General features: G+C 46.0%; 1 protein-coding gene across 2 annotated transcripts; it reads left to right on the forward strand.

Moving 5' to 3' along the window:
• Positions 1 to 4,914: 4,914 nt before the first annotated feature.
• On the forward strand, positions 4,915 to 16,124 carry LOC133359185 (zinc finger protein 226-like). Of its 2 annotated transcripts, none has more exons than XM_061577605.1 (5): positions 4,915 to 5,018; positions 7,870 to 8,499; positions 9,285 to 9,368; positions 11,860 to 11,946; positions 12,926 to 16,124. In XM_061577605.1, exons 2-5 carry the CDS (start codon positions 7,944 to 7,946, stop codon positions 13,648 to 13,650), a joined length of 1,452 nt encoding a protein of 483 aa, XP_061433589.1. In that variant the 5' UTR covers positions 4,915 to 5,018; positions 7,870 to 7,943; the 3' UTR covers positions 13,651 to 16,124. The 2 variants fall into 2 exon arrangements, with proteins under 2 accessions (XP_061433589.1, XP_061433591.1); XM_061577607.1 differs by having other exon boundaries at positions 4,939 to 4,988.
• Positions 16,125 to 21,898: the final 5,774 nt, after the last annotated feature.

Raw genomic sequence — 21,898 nt, forward strand, 5'->3', positions numbered from 1 at the left:
GCCTAAAATATTTAAAAATTCACTAACACATAGGATTGACTTTTTATTTATTTTGTACAATAATGTCTAATAGTGTATTGTATTACATTGCTGTTTTTTTCTTGTTTTACCTTTTCTTGTTTCATTATATGTAATGGCAGAGATTCGGGATTAATAAAGTACAACCATAACCACAATCATATGAACAGAAATCTATTTTATAGCGATATTTTGTGGGGGTACATTTTGAGCATATTTGTATATTGGGGGTGTGTAGTGGTTAGCGCTACGCTGCGCTATGAACCCGGCGACCCGAGTTCAATTCCCACTCACGACCAACACCAGTGACGATTATCTGAACCGGTCCCGGGCCTCCCCTAGGTCGACTCAGCCTAAAATGAGTACCTAGTGCGATGTGTAAACATCGCCGCTAGGGAGACAAAGGCGGCCGGGCGTGGTGTTGGCCACCCACCCCCTCGTGTGCCACAGTGCCGGGCTTCATAGGTGCTCGCTAACAGCACTTGCCCCTACAGTCTGTTAAGGCTATACGGGGGATCTTTGTCTTTGTCCCCGCAATATATATTAAAATTACGGCCTTTGTGTCGAAGTAACGTTTTTGTTACTTAAAACAAAACGTTGCCTATTAGTTACTATTTTAATTCGAAACCATACTCTTTTGTTCTTTCGCTAAAGTCACGTAGAAGGGAAATAATAAAAACAAAACAATAAAATTTTCACGAAGTTTCAGCCACAACGTAGGACGGCTGCTTGCGTTGTGGGCGAAACGTCGTGAGAATTTAATTTAATTTTTATTATTTTATTACTTTATTACTTCCCTTGTGACTTTAGCGAAAGAACCACGAATATCAGAGTATTAGTTGCAAGTTCAAGTATTAGGTGTAGCCCTGTGAGCCATTCGGCGCTTGAATCGGGTGCAACCGCAACAAACAAAAAACAAAAACATGAACAAAAAACATCTTAAAGTGAATATGCGACTGAGTGCAAACAGAAAATCTAAGAAAAGGCAGCAAAACATTGCAGAAAAAAATCCCAGTGGGATGCAAGTCAAACAACAACAACAACCACAAGACAACTTAGATTAAGGCCATCAGTCTAACTCCGTACTACAACAACACAAACAACAACAACAACCACAAGACAACTTAGATTAAGGCCATCAGTCTAACTCCGTACTACAACAACACAAACAACAACAACCACAAGACAACTTAGATTAAGGCCATCGGTCTAACTCTGTACTACAACAACACAAACAACAACAACCACAAGACAACTTAGATTAAGGCCATCAGTCTAACTCTGTACTACAACAACACAAACATGGCCAAACCAATACACTTTTCGAAATCACCAAAATAAAGCCATGAAAGCAATGAAACAGTGATCAAAGGCACATTGGTTGTGGATTGTGGTGTTGGTAAGGGGGTAAAAGAGTAAAACTCCCACGACGTTGACAATCTGGTGTACGACGTTTCGCAGCGGACCTAAACACAACAAGAGGCGTCGCAAACGTGAGCTGCTGTCACATTGTCAAGGACGACGCCGAGTAACGGTTCAAGGCGTGACTCGACACTTTATCGGCCTCACGCAAGGTAGTTGGTTCTATGTTAATGTTTATACTCTGTGATTATTTCGGTAAAGTCACGTAGGTATATTTTATTTTATACTGTATTTTTTTTTTATATATATTTTTTTAGTTTATTTTATTTGTTATGTTTTATTTTATATATTTTTTTACATTTTATATATTTTTTATTTTATTTTTATACCTACGTCACTTTACCGAAAGAACCCAAATAGTTGTGATTCACGCAGTCACGAAAGCTTCTAATCACGATTTTTTTAACGTTTTGTTTATTTGTTTAAAAAAAATAATAAACCACCTCCCCGGCGTATAAAACGATGGGTAAAACGATCGTAAAATAACGACGACGTTTTACAAAGCAACCAACAATATCGAAACTCTCCCAGCGTTTTTTTTATTTTATCGCAGCAAGAGTTTCACGGCGTTACGACAAGGCTGGGACTTGCGGCCTAGTCTCTACTCAATTACACATTTTTGTGTTGTTTAAGATATATAAACTCTGACATGTAAGAAACAAACTAAAAAAAATACACATTCGTTAGTTACTTACTCTCCGCCCGTGGCCATGCTTGGAGACAGACGCCGATCGTTGCTTTTATTAAAACAAAAATATATAAAATAAGAAATCAATCGGCCACTCCGCTTCGAATATTGTCGGCGAACAAGTGACTCGGTGGATTTAGAATCTCCCACCACGCACCGCGGTGCACGCGCACGCAGTGACGCAATAACGCACGCGCACGCACGCAGTGACGTAATAACGCACGCGCACGCACGCGCACGCAGTGACGCAATAACGCACGCGCACGCACGCAGTGACGTAATAACGCACGCGCACGCACGCACGCGCACGCAGTGACGCAATAACGCACGCGCACGCAGTGACGCAATAACGCACGCGCACGCACGCACGCGCACTCACTCATCACTCACTCATCACTCACCACTCACTCATCATTCACGGGTGACGTCACCGCGCGCGGCACAAAAACACAAAGTCACGGCGCGGTGACGTCATCGCGCACACCGCCCGCGTTGCGGCTTGACGCGTCCACAGCGAACGGGGGGGAGTGGACCCGATGCGTGATGACGTAGAGATCATTTAACCCCCACCCCTTCCCCCCCGGGGGGCCATGGGTAACGCGCGATGACGTCATGTTTTAAATACTCTTGCGCCTGTAAATAACGCGGGATGACGTCACGTTTTAAATACCCACGTGTCAGTGTATCATGCGCGATGACGTCACGTTTTAAATACTCTTGCGCCTGTAAATAATGCGGGATGACGTCACGTGTTAAATACTCTTGCGCCTGTAAATAATGCGGGATGACGTCATGTTTTAAATAACCACGTGTCAGTGTATCATGCGCGATGACGTCACGTTTTAAATACCCATATTCTTAGGTTAAAAGAAAACAACAAAAACAATGTACACAAGCGGTCGTCTTCCCGATTTAAAACGACCGCTCGTGTGTTTTGCGATCGAAACGTCGTAGATTTGTTTTTTGTTATTTTCTTTGAACCTATTGACGCCACTTTGGGGGCCGTCCATAAATGACGTCACGCGACTTTGGACGATTTTTGACGCCCCCCCCGCCCCCCCCATTAGTCACACGGCGTCACAAAAAGTCAGACCCCCCCCCCTCAAATATGACGTCACAAAGCTCTGCCCCCCCCCCCCCAAAAAAAATAAAACATGCTTCAAATCGCTTTTAAACTATTGTCATTGTAGCGCGTATTTAATGTGGCGCTGCACTCTGATGTTGTAGGAGAAAACATTTACTAAAAAGTCTATTTAATTAAGTAGAACGTATTGTCTATATTTATTTAAATTTGCGCATTTTGAAGTGACGTCACATTGTTCAACTCCCCCTCCCCTAGGTGCGTGACGTCATTTATGGACGGCCCCTTTACCGAAATAGCCGTCTCTAATGCCGCTTTAAACGCCACGGGGTCTGTGCGTGATGACGTCATGATTTAAATACCCTCGCGCCTGTACGCGTGACGTCATGTTTTAAATAACCTCGCCTGTACAATGCGTTATGACGTCATGTCGCATGTACATGACGTACCGTTTGAACTGCGAGAACTCCAACAATGGCTGTTGTAGGGGACTACTCTCCACCAGGGGCTGAGATGGCTCTAAACGTTATTTGTGGGACTCTCTCCCAGGGCTTGCGAAGACTTCAGTTTTTTATTCATTTTATTTGGTAATAGCCCTGTGTTGAATCGGGTGCAACCGCAACAAACTAAAAACATGAACAAGAAAACATCTTAAAGTGACTGTGTGACTGAGTGCAAACAGAAAATCCAAGAAAAGACGGCAAAATATTGCAGAAAAGCACCGTACACCAAAGCTGTGTGCAAACATCCCAGTGGGATGCAAGTCAAACAACAACAACCACAAGACAACTTAGATTAAGGCCATCAGTCTAACTCCGTACTACAACAAACATGGCCAAACCAAAAAACTTTTCGAAATCACCAAAATAAAGCCATAAAAGCCTTGGATGGTGGTGTAGAGACTCAGGATCTGCAGTAGCTACAATTATTGTTGTAGGGGAGTCTCTCACAAGGGCCTGACATGGCTCCAAAGGTGATTTGGGGATTCTCTCCCAGGGCTTGCAAAGGCTTGAATGGTGGTGGAGGTAGATATGGTAGTGTAGGCACATGTAATTTTTCCATCACAGAAATATTTCGTTTCTAACCACTTTTGTCCAGCATCTGTACTTTTAAGGCATAAGCAATTAGAAAATTCTAGATTTGAAGCTTTCGTGACTGCAAGGATTCATACTCTTAGGTTTTTTCGGTAAATTCACGTAGGTAAAAAATAAATAATTTAAATAAAATAATAGAAATAATAGAAATAAACTTATGGAAAAAATAATAGAAATAAAATTAATATTTTATTTCTATTATTTACTTTTTATTATTTATTTTTACCTACGTGACTTTACCAATTAGAAAATTATAATAGAAATAAAAAAAATATTTTATTTCTATTATTTTATTTTTATTATTTACTTCTACCTACGTGACTTTACCAATTAGAAAATAATAATAGAAATAAAAATATTCTTTTATTTCTATTATTTTAATTTTATTATTTACTTCTACCTACGTGACCTTACCAATTAGAAAATAATAATAGAAATAAAATTATTCTTTTATTTCTATTATTTTATTTTAATAATTTATTTCTACCTACGTGACTTTACCAATTAGAAAATATCACTTACTAACCCAAGAACAAAAAATATTTGTTTTGTTCCACTGAAATTGTACTTTGGTAGCGTGGTGCAAATCGCCGCGGTCCCTCCGCCTCCACCACCACCACCATCACCCCCTCCCCCATCAACGTTGACCAGACATCATCAGCAGCAGCAGCCAGGCCCGGCAGAGGTAAAGACTCAGGCCTTTCTCGTTCGTCAGGTAATGCTGTTGTTGTTGTTGTTTACGTGAGACTAACATAACGTTTAACAAACAAACACTCTCTCCCCCCCCCATCCTTCTTTAAACTCGAGTGCACAGACGAAGATTTTTGTGGGAGTTGCGTTTCCGTGACCAGTGGCGTGTTAGACTTGTCGTTCTTTCGTTCTCTACAGGGCCTACTGTTGTTAAAATATAACCAAACACAACAACAACAACAGCAGCAGCATCACAACTACATTTTGTTAAAGAATGTTTAACCATAAGCCACGTGGTCTCGCGTGCAAACTGCTCCGCTTTGGCAAAATGCTGTTGCGGTTAAATTTCGATTTAAAGCTTCTTTCGTGACTGCAGGGATTTATCTTCTTGGTTCTTTCGGTAAAGTCGTGTAGAATGGAAATAATAAAATAATAAAAATAAAACATAATAAAATATTTTATTTTAATAAAATGTGAATGAAAATAATAGAATAAAAATGAAACATAATGAAATTTCGATTTAAAGCTTTCGTGACTGCAGGGATTCATCTTCTTGGTTCTTTCGGTAAAGGCACGTAGAAGGGAAATAATAAAATAATAAAAATTAAACATAAAATACAATTCTCACGACGTTTCGGCCACAACGCAAGCAGCCGTCCTCAGGTGAAGACCAGGTCTGTCGAGAAGACAGCGTCTACACCTGAGGACGGCTGCTTGCGTTGTGGCCGAAACGTCGTGCGAATTGTTTTATTATGTTTTATTATTTTATGCTGTCGCCGTTTTTGACTTTGTGAGGTTTGTTTTTTGTGTTTGAAGAGAAGGAGGCAACTTGGAAGCGGATTCACTCCCCCAACTCCTTATGGCGACGTCTTCATAGCGCACGGAAGTTGATCTCCCCCCGTGTCACAGTCCCATGCATCTCACCCCGTGTCACAGTCCCATGCATCTCCCCCTGAATCTCCCTCTTGCATCTCCCCCTGAATCTCCCTGTTTCACAGGCCCTGCATCTCCCCCTCCATCTCCCCCTGTATCTCCCCCTGTATCTCCCTGTTTCACAGGCCCTGCATCTCCCCCCGTTTCACAGCCCATGCATCTCCCTCTGCATCTCCCTGTTTCACAGTCCATGCATCTCCCCCCTGGATCTCCCCCCTGCATCTCTCCCTGCATCTCCCCCCTCCAACTCCCCGTTTCACAGTCCATACATCTCCCCCTGCATCTCCCCCAGGCCTATGTTGGTGTGTTATGTAAACTAATAACACCGTGTTTAGTTTTTGATTTAAAGCTTTCGTGACTGCAGGGATTCATATTCTTGGTTCTTTCGGTAAAGTCACGTATAAGGGAAATAATAAAATAATAAAATTATCAACCAATAAAAATTCTCGCGACGTTTCGACTGAAACACAAGCCATCATCATCAGGTGCGAAATCCACACCTGATGATGATTGCTTGTGTTGGAGTGACTTTACCGAAAGAACCAAGAATACCGTGTTTAGTGTTTATGTTCGTAACGCTACATTTCTCACCCCGTGGCCCTGACTGGACATCTGAAACAAAGAGCTTTGTGTAACTCATCAGATTCCTCCAGTATGAATACAGATTTTGAAGCCTGCAGTCATGGCACACATCTTTTTCAAATAAATTCTGGGAATTGGCAGACTTTGGGGGCGGAATTCGATTTCGTAGTCATTTTATAGCCCCTGTTTTGCAGTCCTGCATTGTGCAGAATTCTTTCGATTAGCCTAAATTTAACATGTTTCAGATCATTTGCACATGGTTTACGTCACTAACGTTCCTTTAAAAAACGCAGGGTGATCTTCTTGGTTCTTTCGGTAAAGTCACGTAGAATGGAAATAATAAAATAATAAAAATAAAACATTAAATAATTCTCACGACGTTTCGGCCACAACATTCAGACTCTGTCTTCTCGACAGACCTGTTCTCCACCTGAGGACGGCTGCTTGCGTTGGGGCCGAAACGTCGTGAGAATTATTTTATTATGTTTTATTTTTATTATTTCATTATTTCCATTCTACGTGACTTTACCGAAAGAACCAAGAAGATGAATCCCTGCAGTCACGAAAGCTTTAAATCGAAATTTAACGCAGGGTGAATTCATTGATGCCGTGTATGTACGTTGAACATCTTTCGCACCCGTACGTCGCAAACCGTGCTAATCGGAGGTGCGCGGCGGGGGAAGGACAAATAAACGAATTGATGCACTTCTAGATTTGAAGCTTTCGTGACTGCAAGGATTCATATTCTTGGGTTTTTTCGGTAAAGTCACGTAGGTAAAAAATTTAAATCAAATAAAAATCACGACGTTTCGGAGGCAACACAAGTCTCCGTCTTCAGGTGGAACCGTCACAGCACGATAGCTGTATCAAGTAAATGAGAAATTCCAAGAAAACAGTCCTTGTATATATACTGGTTGAGGGGGGAGGAACCAGGGCAGACCCCTCGATAGGAGTTTTTTATTATTATGGTAAGGTTGGTGCGGCTGAAACTACGGCTAGTCTACATAACAAAGGACGGATACTTTATATTCTTAGGTTTTTTCGGTAAAGTCACGTAGGTAAAAAAATTAAAATTAATAAAAGTAAAATAAAATAAAAATAAAAAATCACGACGTTTCGGAGGCAACACAAGCCTCCGAAACATCGTGATTTTATTTTTTACTTATTTTATTTTACTTTTATTAATTTTCATTTTTTACCTACGTGACTTTACCGAAAAGACCCAAGAATATGAATCCTTGCAGTCACGAAAGCTTCAAATCTAGGACTGATCCTTTGTTATGTAGACTGGCTGAGAGGGGGGGGGGGGGGTGCCAAAGTTGTTATGTAGACTGGCTGAATTGATGCACGCCTGTCCACAGGTTAGATCCGCACGACCGTCGTTTACTTCCACCGCACCGAGTGACCTGAAACGAACATCACCATCATCACCAGCATGGCGTGCGCGGTGGCTACCCCATTGCCGGAGCCGATGGACGACTTCCCGGCGTGGCTGGAGGCGCAGGGCGTGAACCAGGAGGTGGCCCGGGCCATGGACTCGGAGCTGGGCATCCGGGACTACGGGGTCCTGCGCGCCTGCGTCGGGGACGGCCTCGTGCGTGCCGAGCTGCTGGCCGCGGCGCGCGACCGCCTGCCCTTCGGCTTCTACGCCGTGCTGCGGCAGGTGGTGAAGGCCCTGCGGGGCGACGGGCACCACGATGATGCGGCCGCCGCCTACCCTGGCGACGTGACGCTGGGAGGGCTGGTGGACGTGCTGCTCGCTCTGTTCAGCGGCCTGAGCCGGGAGCTGCTGCTGTCCGCGCGGAGGCTGGGCGAGTGGGATGGACTGACGCATCCCACAGGTTTATCAGCCACGGGCGCTGACAGTCCTGAAGATGTGGGGCTGGGAGCCATGGATGACCAAGAAACCAGTGACGGGGGTTTCGCTTTAACCGCCGCAAGAGCAGCTGCCCCCTTGGATGCGGTAGATTTCGGTGTTTGTGTAGCAGAAGGTAATGTGGCCTGTGTCTGGTATTCACAGAGTGTTTTGGGATTTAATGAAACTACCGAAATGCACCTCCTGTTTGAGCACAATTGGCTATGTACGCTGCGAATCAGTTCCACGTACGTGCAATCTCCGTTTTGGTGTTAAATGCATACATTTACATTTGTGCCGCGTTTTTCCCATTTTTTATGGCAACGAAACTGACACCTTTTGCAAGGAGTCATGCTTACATTCACCACAATACTTGCAGTCAAATGCAAACAAAAAACAATACTTTGATAATGTATGCATTGTCCTTGAAACTGATTGGTCCACACCAGAGACAGCTTTCTTTAGAGCCTAGTCTCATATGGTGTTCGACCAGATGACGCCAAAAGGCGCACAGTTCAAAGACAACGCACTACCAGAGTAATGAGAGCTCGGGGTGAGCAGCTACATCATGGGACCTCCTTTGCCAGTACCAAAATATACTAATAGGGTTTGTCCCCTTTTTTTCTGGCAACAAAACCTGACACCTTTTGCAAGGAATCGTGCTTACATTAACCACAATACTTGCAGTCAAATGCAAACAAAAAAACAATACTCTGATAATTTATGCACTGTCTTTGAAACTGATTGGTCCACACCAGAGACAGCTTTCTTTAGTTGCCAGAAAAAAGGGGAAAAACCCTATTAGTATATTTTGGTACTGGCAAAGGGGAGGTCCCATGATGATTGTGCTGCGTTTTCAAAACTTCCCGCCGAACCAAACTGCTAAAACGCAAGATTGACTTGTTTTCATTGTTTTTACAGATGAGGCCGAGGAGCCAAAGTTGTTGTCTGATGAACTTCTCCAACGCGATCAGTTGATGACCATCAAAGTTGAGACCTGCGCTGGTAAGATTTTTTTCCCCCTTTAAAACTGTTCACGGTGACAGGGCCCCGGCAGTAGCTTTACCGTGGTGTGAAACAAAACTTGATGGTGTCTCTTCAATGAGATACCTTCTATAAAACCAACGAGATTATTATCAGGGGTTGGTGAGGAATAAGACCGACATGCAATGCTCAGAATCAGAATATATTATTTATACTGGAGCTATAATGACTTCTAGATTCGAAGCTTTCGTGACTGCAAGGATTCATACTCTTAGGTTTTACCGAAAAAACCTAAGAGCTATAATGAACTCTATGAAATATTAAAAGAACTTTGATGAAGGGAGCAAAATTTGGGCGATGTACAGCAAGTTTGCTAGACAATTGGAGCTATCGTCTGGAGCGGGGAAAGTGGAAAACAATCGTTATTTACACCTCTAAGTGCCTTTCACCCGGAGGTCACAAGGAATACAGGGCGTTTACTTCGCACAGCTCAGAGGTCGCAAACGGGTTTTGATTCCTTACCCGTACCCGGCCGGGTACGGGTAGTCGGTATCGGGTAGGGTACGGGTATCGGGTACCCGATTGCGACCTCTGGAATGAAGCCATGTTGCAGGCACGGGTGGGTTGATTCTAGGAACTTGAATTGTGAGAAGAGACAAGACGTTGGGAAATGAGTGACAAACGGTTACTCACCAGTGACTCACGGCCTACCCGTACCCATACCCGTACCCGGCCGCACCAGGGTCGCAAACGGGTACCCGTACCCGGCCAGGTACGGGTAGCTGAGTATCGGGTACCCGATTGCGACCTCTGGCACAGCTACAGGGAGCAGATCCGAACCAAAATCGGCGAACGGAGGCAGATGAGAGCGGGTTCAAGTTGTTTTTTGAAACGTCGTAATCGTGAGAGAAAATAACGTGCGTGTTTTTTTTTCAGGCGAACTGACGAGACCACGATGGTCTTTTTAAGGCTGACCCCGTTCTGCACATCTGTGAAATAGAGCTTCGTAGCTCATCGGATTCCTCCAGCCTAAATTACAGATTCTGATTCTGAAAAGATACTTTGTCACAGACATTGACCGAGGGCATCGCTAAACACCCGTATTCGGAGCTCAGCAGCTCCAACCTCTTCTCCCACCGCTGCCTTGTAGGAGTACAGTAGAATAATTCACTGGTCAACAAAAAAAAAAACTTTTTTTTCTGGCCTGGACTTTTGCAGCTGTTCTAGACTAATTTCACAGGGTGCCGATTCCAAATCTGATCTCAGATTTGCTCTATCACATGTAATTTTTATGCTATCGGCATACCCCATTTTCATTGATTTTACCCGAAATTAACTCTGTCACTTGTGATTGCAAGTTGTTGCGAGTCAGTGACTGCTTTAGTGTTAAAATATGGTGCTGTATTTTTAGGATAGTGTGTTTATAATATCATTTTTTGTAGATATCCACATTTATTTAATATTTTTCTTCTGCAGTTTTTATTGAAAATGCAATATTTGATATCTCAAAAACCTGATGTGATAGACAAAAACTGATGCCAGATTTGGAATCTGCACCCCAAAATTACCTTAAAACCGTTGGAATACCTTATGCCAGAAAAAGTGTGTTGACCAGTGTAATAATACTGATGTTAAAACACATTTTCTTGGTTCTTTCGGTAAAGTCACGTAGAATGGAAATAATAAAATAATAAAAATAAAACATAATAAAATAATTCTCACGATGTTTCGGCCACAACGCAGGTCTGTCTGCTCGACAGACCTGCTCTCCACCTGAGGACGGCTGCTTGCGTTGTGGCCGAAACGTCGTGAGAATTATTTTATGTTTTATTTTTATTATTTTATTATTTCCATTCTACGTGACTTTACCGAAAGAACCAAGAAGATGAATCCCTGCAGTCACGAAAGCTTTAAATCGAAATTTAAAACACATTGTTAATTACCGATAGCCCCAAGTGAAGCCCTCGTATATTGCTCCTACGATAGAAACCACGCTGTCGGGAGCGCATCCCCCATGTATGCCATGGTATAATGACCCCTTTTAGCGCCCATCTTGAGCACTCAGCGAGGTCTGCCTGTATTTGACCATAATTGACTTGAGCATTCTCTGTAAAAACTCATGAAGGTCCAATTTCGATTTAAAGCTTTCGTGACTGCAGGGATTCATCTTCTTGGTTCTTTCGGTAAAGTCACGTAGAAGGGAAGTAATAAAATAATAAAAATAAAACATAATAAATAATTCTCACGACGTTTCGGCCACAACGCAAGCAGCCGTCTGAGGACGGCTGCTTGCGTTGTGGCCGAAAGAACCAAGATCTTAAACCCGCATAGAGGGTTTAGTTTTTTTTGGGATTATATCGCGTAAATATAAATAAACCCGCCACCACCCGAAACGGCCAATTAGCGACGCATATGTAAGCGAAAGCCTGCATGTTGAACATTCTTAACCCTGCCACGTTCAGCATTGTTCCGTGCCAACCCATGCTGTGTGCATTTGTTTTGTTAAATCCAGACCTAGCTGAACAGAGCCTGGCTTTGGGCGTTGACGATTCTGGCTCCAGCCGGAAGGAGCGGATCGTAAAAGCGGAGAGCTTTGACGGTGAGCCTCATTATTGTTCAAAGACGGTCTTTCCTCTTTACGCCATTTCGCTGCGTGCCCACTGCGCCGTGCCCACCCAAAGGGGGGGCTCCTGTCCACTTGCGTTGCGCTCCCCGTTGAAGCCGTGGTTCTTAACCTTTGCTGAAGCCTTTGCAACCCTTTGATTCTCAATTGTTAAAAAATATTTTTTTTATAATGCTAATAAACAAGCAAGGTTTGAAACAGAGTAAGTTGTATTTTGATTTAAAGCTTTCAGTAAAAAAGTCAACTTCAAGGACAGTGCATACATTATCAGAGTTATGTTTTTTGTTTGCATTACGACTGCAGGTATTGTGGTTTATGCAAACATGACTCCTCGTAAAAAAGGTGTCAGTTTTGTTGCCAGATAGAAGGGTAAAAAAACTATTACCAATGACATTGTTCAGTAGACATCTACGGGTTATCTGCCCACAGATCGTGGTGATGAAATTGTGGTGCCACAATGTCGATGTTTAGCTCCCTCGACTGGTATGCAAGTGGTCCGTGGGTTCCATCCCGACCCCGGCACCTGCTTTCATATTTGTTCATTCTCCCCGTGGACGTGTGGATTTTTCTCCCGGGTTTTCCCTCCGCATTAGAATCCACGTGCGTTTAGAGTACTTGTCTGTTCTACATTTTAACTTGAAAAGCCACTTTGTTGAGCTATCATTTGTGACCAGGTCGCTTCCGAAAAAGAGCTTTATAGCTTGGGGCGGGCCTTACCTGCTATAAATACATGTAGTTTTTGGTTGTTGTGCTGGTATTTTGAGCAAAACTGCCCATCGAACTGCAGATGTGGAAATACAATCGAGTCATTGTGTGCAGTCGGATGCTCGTAAGTTGCTGACCTAAAGTGGCGGATTAGAAAACTACCCAGCCACGTGTGCATCGAATCGAAACCTTTTAAAGTTTATTTTTTCCGCTCGCCACCATCGCCAACTGCCGTTCCTCTCTCCCGCAGGCAGCAACCACTCTCGCGATCGCCCGCGACTCCTCATTGCGGACGTGAAATCGCTGCAGGCGGCCCAAGCAAACTCTCCGCTCGTCGACAACTACCTCCGCTTTCCCCGGACGCATCATCCGGCGGCCGACGTGAGACGCGGCAACAAAGCCGCGGCGGCGGCGGCGGTCGCCACGAGCACGCCCGATCAGCTCGCGATGGGCCGTGCGCTCGGCTGGGAGGCCGCGGGCAAGGACGCGGCCTACCGGAAGTATCCCGCCGCGGACGACGATCCGCTCCCGGCGTGCCACAGCTGCGGGATCTGCGGGAAGACCTTCTCCATGCGGCGCAACCTGACGCACCACCAGCGCATGCACACGGGGGAGAGGCCGCACCGATGCAAGGTGTGCGGCCAGGAGTTCTCGCGGGTGGACACGCTGAAGCGGCACGAGCGCACGCACACTGGCGAGAGGCCGTACCAGTGCAAGGTGTGCGGGCAGGACTTCCCGCTGCCGGGCACACTGAAACGCCACCAGCGCAAGCACACGGGCGAGAAGCCGTACAGCTGCGACACGTGCGGTCAGACCTTCGCTTGGAAGAACGTCCTCAAAGACCACGAGCGAACGCACACGGGCGAGAAGCCCTTCCGCTGCGACGTCTGCGGTCGGGCGTTCACGCAGTCGTCCTCTCTGAAGTTCCACCAGCGCAAACACGCAGGAGCTTTCGCGCCGGTGATGATTATCTGAAACGGTCCTCTCCCCCCTAGGTAGGCTCGGCCTCAAACGAGTAGCTGGTGCGGTGTGTAGTTAACATCGACGCTGGGGAGACAAAGGCGGTCGGGCGTGGTGCTGACCACCCACACCCCTCGTGTGCCGTGCCGGCCTTAATAGGTGCTACTCGCCAACAGCACTTGCCCCAATAGTCTGTTAAGGCTATACTGGGGGGGGGGGATCTTTGTTTTTGTACATCTTTCACACCGTACGTAGCCCATCGTGTTCATCGGAGGTGCTGGTGGGGGAAGGGGCTATATGCTAAAAGCAGTCCTAAATAAAGAGTTTTTTCAGTTTGCATTCTTAAAGTTCACAGTTTCAGTGTGAATCTAATGGCAGAAGAGAGTTTTCCAGACCAGGTGCAGAGGCACTGCTGAAAGCATGCGATGCAGTGGGCCGTCTTCGGTGAGTGGCTGAAAAGCTGTGGGGTTTGGCACGATAGTCTCGGTGGGCTCTCATGAAATTGTCTTTTCCGAGACCAAGGTTCTCTGCAAACCTCCTGGCTACCATCAAAGGTTTGTACACGAAGCCATACAAATATACAAACACAGACATAATTTCAACCGTGATGACGGTTACAAACTGAGTAATCATTGGAAAGATGTGATTAACCATGCAAAAAAGATTTAACTTACCATGTTTAGTGGTTGTCTCCTTGTCACAGGTTGAGTCACAAACCGTACCTCTCCATAACAAAGGCTCACCCTCTTAAGCCTCACCTTACCATATTAATAAAAAGTGTGCTGTTTTTGGCCCTTACCCCCCCCCCCCCTTCTCCAACCATTATATAAACGGAGTGGTAGCTCCTGCAATCTCTCATTTACTTGATACAGCTGTCGTGGCTGTGACGGTTCCACCTGAAGACGGAAGCTTGTGTTGCCTCCGAAACGTGATTTTTATTTTATTTTACTTTTATTAATTTTAATGTTTTACCTACGTGACTTTACCGAAAAAACCTAAGAATACGATGGTCTGTGTTTTTTGACAGTCTCTCAGCAAGGTACTGTGGTTCGTTGGCAGCGAGCGCTTTGTCTAAATAATAAGCAGAACCTTGTAATGGATATGTTGAGCAACCGGCAGAGGTCGCAACTGGGTACCCGATACCCGTACCCTACCCGATACCCGGCTACCCGTACCCGGCCGGGTACGGGTAGCCGTTTGCGACCCTGGTGCAGCCGGGTACGGGTACGGGTAGGCCGTGAGTCACTGGTGAGTAACCGTTTGTCACTCATTTCGGGTAGGATACGGCTACCTGTACCCGGCCGGGTACGGGTACCCATTTGCGACCCTGGTGCGGCCGGGTACGGGTAAGGAATCAAAACCCGTTTGCGACCTCTGGCAACCGGGAACTGATGCAGCTCGGCAAGCGCTAGACGGATACGTACGTACCGTAAGTGACCAACCGTGCTAATCGGAGATGCGGTCAGATCTGGGAAGTTCCCGTCGCGACACCACACGCGTCAACGAATTTTGTACACGCCCTGTAGCTCGCTAATGTTTTTTTTGACGTCCTGTTGGGAGTAGTGAGTTGCAATAGTCCAGCCTCATCAGTACTTTGCTGCAATGCCGAAATATTGGAATTGCAGGATCTCCGACCCGTATTTTGCACGTGGTGATCAAACAACATCAACGGTTGATCGCGTGGTGTCGAGACTCATTGATCTCAAGTAGAAAACTAAAATCTTTCGGAGTCTGCGACCTCCTCTGGGTCGAGCAGCATCTCATTTTGTTGCGAACCACAGGAGCGTCCGCTCGCGTGCAGTCTTCGAGGATACCGAGGCTCTCTTCGTGGCCCAACGTTGACTTCGCTGCCGCACACAACTGCGTTGTCGCCGACATACCGATGGGACTTGATGTCGCGCGAAAATTTGACATTGACAAACGGAGAGGGCCCACCAGGCTCGGCACAGGCGACGACTGATGTTCACCCAGCTTAACGAACTGTGAGCCACCATAGTAATGGGTTTTTACCCTTCGAACTGGTATAAAAACTGACACCTTTGTAATAACAGCCATAGAGGGTTCACGTGGGGATTGGCTTGCCGGTCCTGCTTGTAGCCAATAAGGGTTGAGATAGGACCGTGGGCCATGCGTCATCACGACAGGTCATCAGGAGTGATTGGCCTAGCCATTCGGGGCCCCAGCTAATGGGGAGCCGGATGAGGGGCGTGGTCCCGGGAGTGACAGGGAACCATCGAGAATGGTCGAAGCTGTCCATGGACGATTGGCGGGGGAACCACATGACGAAGGTATTAAGAGCGAGTGAGAGGGAACGATCGCGAGCAGACTGAAACTAACAAGAGCAGGGTCACGCGCGGACGGGGGCTCGGGTTGCCACGTGCGCGGTGGGGACTTAGTGCGAAGTCTGTCCTCTCTCCGTTGTCTGCCAGCAACGGAGAGTGAGTGAGCAAAGTGTATTGTGGAGTGGAAATAAAAGGACTGATTTCGAAGCCGTCTCCTGGAGGAATATTACACCTTTATACAAGGCATCATGTTTGCAATAACTACAACACAAGCAGTTAAAATGCAAATAAAAAGAAACAACTCTGATGATGATAATGATATGCATTGTCCTTGAAGTTGATTGATCCACACCCGAGACAGCTTTTCTTAGAGCCTAGTCTCCATTGGTGTTGGACCAGATGACGCCAAAAGGCGTACAACTCAAAGACAGCGCACTATCAGAGTATTGAGAGCTCGGGGTAAGCATTTACACTGAGACATCTCCTTTACCAGTGACAAAATATACTGTAGTAATAGGTTTTTACCCTTTCAACTGGCACAAAAACTGACACCTTTATACAAGGCATCATGTTTGCAATAACCACAACACAAGCAGTCAAAATGCAAACAAAAAGAAACTCTGATGATAATGATATGCACTGTCCTTGAAGTTGATTGGTCCACGCTCGAGACAGCTTTTCTTAGAGCCTAGTCTCCATTGGTGTTGGACCAGATGACGCCAAAAGGCGTACAACTCAAAGACAGCGCACTATCAGAGTATTGAGAGCTCGGGGTAAGCATTTACACTGAGACCTCCTTTACCAGTGACAAAATATACTGTAGTAATAGGTTTTTACCCTTTCAACTGGTACAAAAAAAAAAAATCCACCATCTAGGTTATGACCTAAATCCACCTCGGTGCTGTAGCCGTCATGCCAAACCTCGACATTAGCCACCCGGTGAGAATCTGGTGGTCGGCGTAGGCAGCGGAGAGATGCAGGCCGAAACAACGCTGCGGTGCACCGTCTGTCCATGATCCTGTAAAGGCCGTCGGTGATCTTCAGTGATCTTCGGTGATCTTCGGTGGGGCCGTCTCGGTGCCGTGCGACTTCCGACTCGTGCCGATTGCGACGAGTCGAATCCGCCCGTCCAAGGTGGTTGGAAGTAACCACTTCAGACGGAGGTGCTCTAGCAACCTTTTAAGTTTAAGATGGGGGATGCTAAATTTCGATTTAAAGCTTTCGTGACTGCAGGGATTCATCTTCTTGGTTCTTTCGGTAAAGTCACGTAGAAGGGAGATAATAAAATAATAAAAATAAAACATAATAAAATAATTTTCACGACGTTTCGGCCACAACGCAAGCAGCCGTCCTCAGGTGATGACCGGGTCTGTCGGGAAGACAGCGTCTCCCCGACAGACCTGACACCTTTATACAAGGTATCATGTTTGCAATAACCACACTGTCTCCCCGACAGACCTGGTCTTCACCTGAGGACAGCTGCTTGCGTTGTGGCCGAAACGTCCTGAGAATTATTTTATTATGTTTTATTTTTATTTTATTATTTCCATTCTACGTGACTTTACCGAAAGAACCAAGAAGATGAGTGCGGGGTGATTAAAAACACCGAAGTACGTGTGGGGACTGTGGTTTGTATCCGAGCTGCACCACGTTCCATAAGAATGTGGGGGCCTTGAAAGGGGCCAGAAGCATGCGGTGTGATTTCGGTGATGGCTACACTTTTTTAAATGTCCTCCCAAGGATGTACACTTGTCATCAACTTGACCACAAAATTTCCAGACAGAATCTGAATATTCTTGGATCTTTTGGTAAAGTCACGTAGAAGGGAAGTAATAAAATAATAAAAATAAACTTTAATTCCCACGATGTTTCGGCCACAACACAAGCAGCCGTCCTCAGGTGAAGAACAGAGCTGTCGGAAAGACAGCGTCCTAATGCACACCGCCAAGCTTGGCAGCTGCTTGTGTTGTGGCCGAAACGTCGTGAGAATTTTATTATGTTTTATTTCTATTTTATTATTTCCCTTCTACGTGACTTTACCGAAAGATCCAATAATATGAATCCCTGCAGTCCCGAAAGCTTTAAATCGAAAGAATCTGAATATTTATACTGGTAGGAATCCGATGAGCTATATAAAGCTGGTAAGAACGTTACAACAGACAGCAAAAACATCTGAGTGCAAAATACAAGAAATGTAAACAAATCACCCAAACACACAAATTTAATTTAAACCATCCCCCATCCTACCAGACAAAGCCCACAAGCAATTTCAAACCCTCACGCCACAAACACCACACGCGCACCCATGCTGCTGTTGTCACCTGGAGCTTGACCAAATCGGAACTCGGGTGGCTCAAACGCGCCGCCGAGAATGCGCCTGGCCGAAATTGGTAGAGCTCTGCGCGCACGTGAGGCTCAACGTTGAATCACCGGACCCGTTCGGACCGTTCTTACAGCCCTCCACAAACGTACCAAGCCCTTGGCCACGATACCAACTAACCAATTGCAGGCCACGGCCTGTGCTTGTGTGATGCCACCGCCACGGAGCCGATCGCCGGGTGCCCCACACATAGAGCGCGAGAAGAGATCCCCTGGCTGACAGGTTTTAACCCGGAAGCCCTCGTATAGGGATAATCTTCACGGTTTCCTGCGGCCAGGGAATTAGATGGTCTCCTCCGACGCTAACGCACACCAGGGCGTCGTGACTCGAGTGGAGAATTACATGGTCACGACGGGGCTGTCCCGCCACCACGGTTGAAACGCACCCCCCGCACCTGCCCAACCCATAACAACGGAAGCTCCTGGAGTGCGCAATTGTATGTGCGAGTCGCCAGCAGGCAAACGTTAATATTTGTGCGTAGGGAATGTCAAACGGGGTTAGCAGGTCAACCGCCACCATTAACAAGTCTGCGTGATTCACTCAACACTGCGGGTCGCTTGGGGGGGGGGGGTAATGTAGCACGAAGGGAGGGACTGTCCATGCGGGATGTCTTCAACAGAGATGTTTATTCGGTAACGTCCCATTACCATGGACTCCGGTTCATCATGAAAGGACGGTCTTAAATAGAGGCCGACCGAAACTCAATTTCTGGTTTGGGCTGAAACCAAAAATAAACGGAAAGTTAAAAATTGACTTTCGGCCGAAACCGAGAGTTTAACTTCACTTTCAGCCGAAACCGAAACTTTATGTACACTTTTGACCGAGACCGAAACAGATAGATATATAACCCAAGTTACCGAACAAAATATTTATGAAATACAGTACTCTACTAGCTTTACAACCCAGCTCCGCCCGGGACTTGGATTCACCACGGCCGGCCGCCTTTGTCTCCCCAGTGGCGATGTTGACACGCCACACCACTTACTCGTTTGAGGCCGAGTCGACCTAGGGGAGGCCCAGGACCGGTTCAAATAATCGTCACCGGCCGTGAGCGGGAATCGAACTCGGGCCGCTGGGTTTGTAGCGCAGCGCGCGAATCGCTACACAGTCGCTGCCCCCCACACACACAGGATAAAGACAAAGATCCCCCGTGTAGCCTGCGAGACTGTAGGGGGCAAGTGCTGTTAGCGAGCACCTATAAAGGCCGGCACGGCACACGAGGGGGTGGGTGGCCAGCACCACGGCCGGCCGCCTTTGTCTCCCCAGTGGCGATGTTGACATACCACACCACTTACTCGTTTGAGGCTGAGTCGACCTAGGGGAGGCCCAGGCTAAAGACAAAGATCCCCCGACTGACCGGCTGACACTTAGCACTAGCCTTATATTCTAAAAATAGATCTTCGCTTGACGACCGAAAGCCAATATCAGTTTCAGATGTAGATGCCACTGGTTCTTCACGTTCTGTAGATGTAGATGCCACTGGTTCTTCACGTTCTGCAGATGTAGATGCCACTGATTCTTCACGTTCTGCAGATGTAGATGCCACTGGTTCTTCACGTTCTGCAGATGTAGATGCCACTGGTTCTTCACGTTCTGCAGATGTAGATTCCACTGGTTCTTCATGTTCTGCAGATGTAGATGCCACTGATTCTTCACGTTCTGCAGATGTAGATGCCACTGATTCTTCACGTTCTGCAGATGTAGATGCCACTGGTTCTTCACGTTCTGCAGATGTAGATGCCACTGATTCTTCACGTTCTGCAGATGTAGATGCCACTGGTTCTTCACGTTCTGCAGATGTAGATTCCACTGGTTCTTCATGTTCTGCAGATGTAGATGCCACTGATTCTTCACGTTCTGCAGATTGTAGATGCCACTGGTTCTTCACGTTCTGTAGATGTAGATGCCACTGATTCTTCACGTTCTACAGATGTAGATGCCACTGGTTCTTCACGTTTTGCAGATGTAGATGCCACTGGTTCTTCATGTTCTGCAGATGTAGATGCCACTGGTTTTTCACGTTCTGCATATGTAGATGCCACTGGTTCTTCACGTTCTGCAGATGTAGATGCCACTGATTCTTCACGTTCTGCAGATGTAGATGCCACTGGTTCTTCACGTTCTGCAGATGTAGATGCCACTGGTTCTTCACGTTCTGCAGATGTAGATTCCACTGGTTCTTCATGTTCTGCAGATGTAGATGCCACTGATTCTTCACGTTCTGCAGATTGTAGATGCCACTGGTTCTTCACGTTCTGTAGATGTAGATGCCACTGATTCTTCACGTTCTGTAGATGTAGATGCCACTGATTCTTCACGTTCTACAGATGTAGATGCCACTGGTTCTTCACGTTTTGCAGATGTAGATGCCACTGGTTCTTCATGTTCTGCAGATGTAGATGCCACTGGTTCTTCACGTTCTGCATATGTAGATGCCACTGGTTCTTCACGTTCTGTAGATGTAGATGCCACTGGTTCTTCACGTTCTGCAGATGTAGATGCCACTGGTTCTTCACGTTCTGTAGATGTAGATGCCACTGGTTCTTTACGTTCTGCAGATGTAGATGCCACTGGTTCTTCATGTTCTGCAGATGTCGATGCCACTGGTTCTTCACGTTCTGCAGATGTAGATGCCACTGGTTCTTCACGTTCTGCAGATGTAGATGCCACTGGTTCTTCACGTTCTGCAGATGTCACTGATTTTTCACATTCTGCAGATGTAGATGCCACTGGTTCTTCATGTTCTGCAGATGTAGATGCCACTGGTTCTTCACGTTCTGCAGATGTAGATGCCACTGGTTCTTCATGTTCTGTAGATGTAGATGCCACTGGTTCTTTACGTTCTGCAGATGCCACTGATTTTTCACATTCTGCAGATGTAGACGCCACTGATTCTTCACGTTCTGCAAATGTCCATGACACTGATTTTTCACGTTCTGTAGATGTCGATGCCACTGGTTCTTCACGTTCTACAGATGGAGATGCCACTGGTTCTTCACGTTCTACAGATGTAGATGCCACTGGTTCTTCACGTTCTGCAGATGTAGATGCCACTGGTTCTTCACGTTCTGTAGATGTCACTGATTTTTCACATTCTGCAGATGTAGATGCCACTGGTTCTTCATGTTCTGCAGATGTAGATGCCACTGGTTCTTCACGTTCTGCAGATGTAGATGCCACTGGTTCTTCATGTTCTGTAGATGCCACTGGTTCTTACGTTCTGCAGATGTAGATGCCACTGTATCTTCATGTTCTGCAGATGTCGATGCCACTGGTTCTTCACGTTCTGCAGATGTAGATGCCACTGGTTGTTCACGTTCTGCAGATGTCACTGATTTTTCACATTCTGCAGATGTAGATGCCACTGGTTCTTCATGTTCTGCAGATGTAGATGCCACTGGTTCTTCACGTTCTGCAGATGTAGATGCCACTGGTTCTTCATGTTCTGTAGATGTAGATGCCACTGTTTCTTCACGTTCTGCAGATGTAGATTCCACTGCTTCTTCACGTTCTGCAGATGCCACTGATTTTTCACGTTCTGCAGATGTAGATGCCACTGATTTTTCAAGTTCTTCAGATGTAGATGCCACTGGTTCTTCAC

Source organism: Lethenteron reissneri, chromosome 64 (assembly GCF_015708825.2).
Source record: "Lethenteron reissneri isolate LAM-NWPU_2019-01 chromosome 64, ASM1570882v1, whole genome shotgun sequence".
NCBI lineage: Eukaryota > Metazoa > Chordata > Hyperoartia > Petromyzontiformes > Petromyzontidae > Lethenteron > Lethenteron reissneri.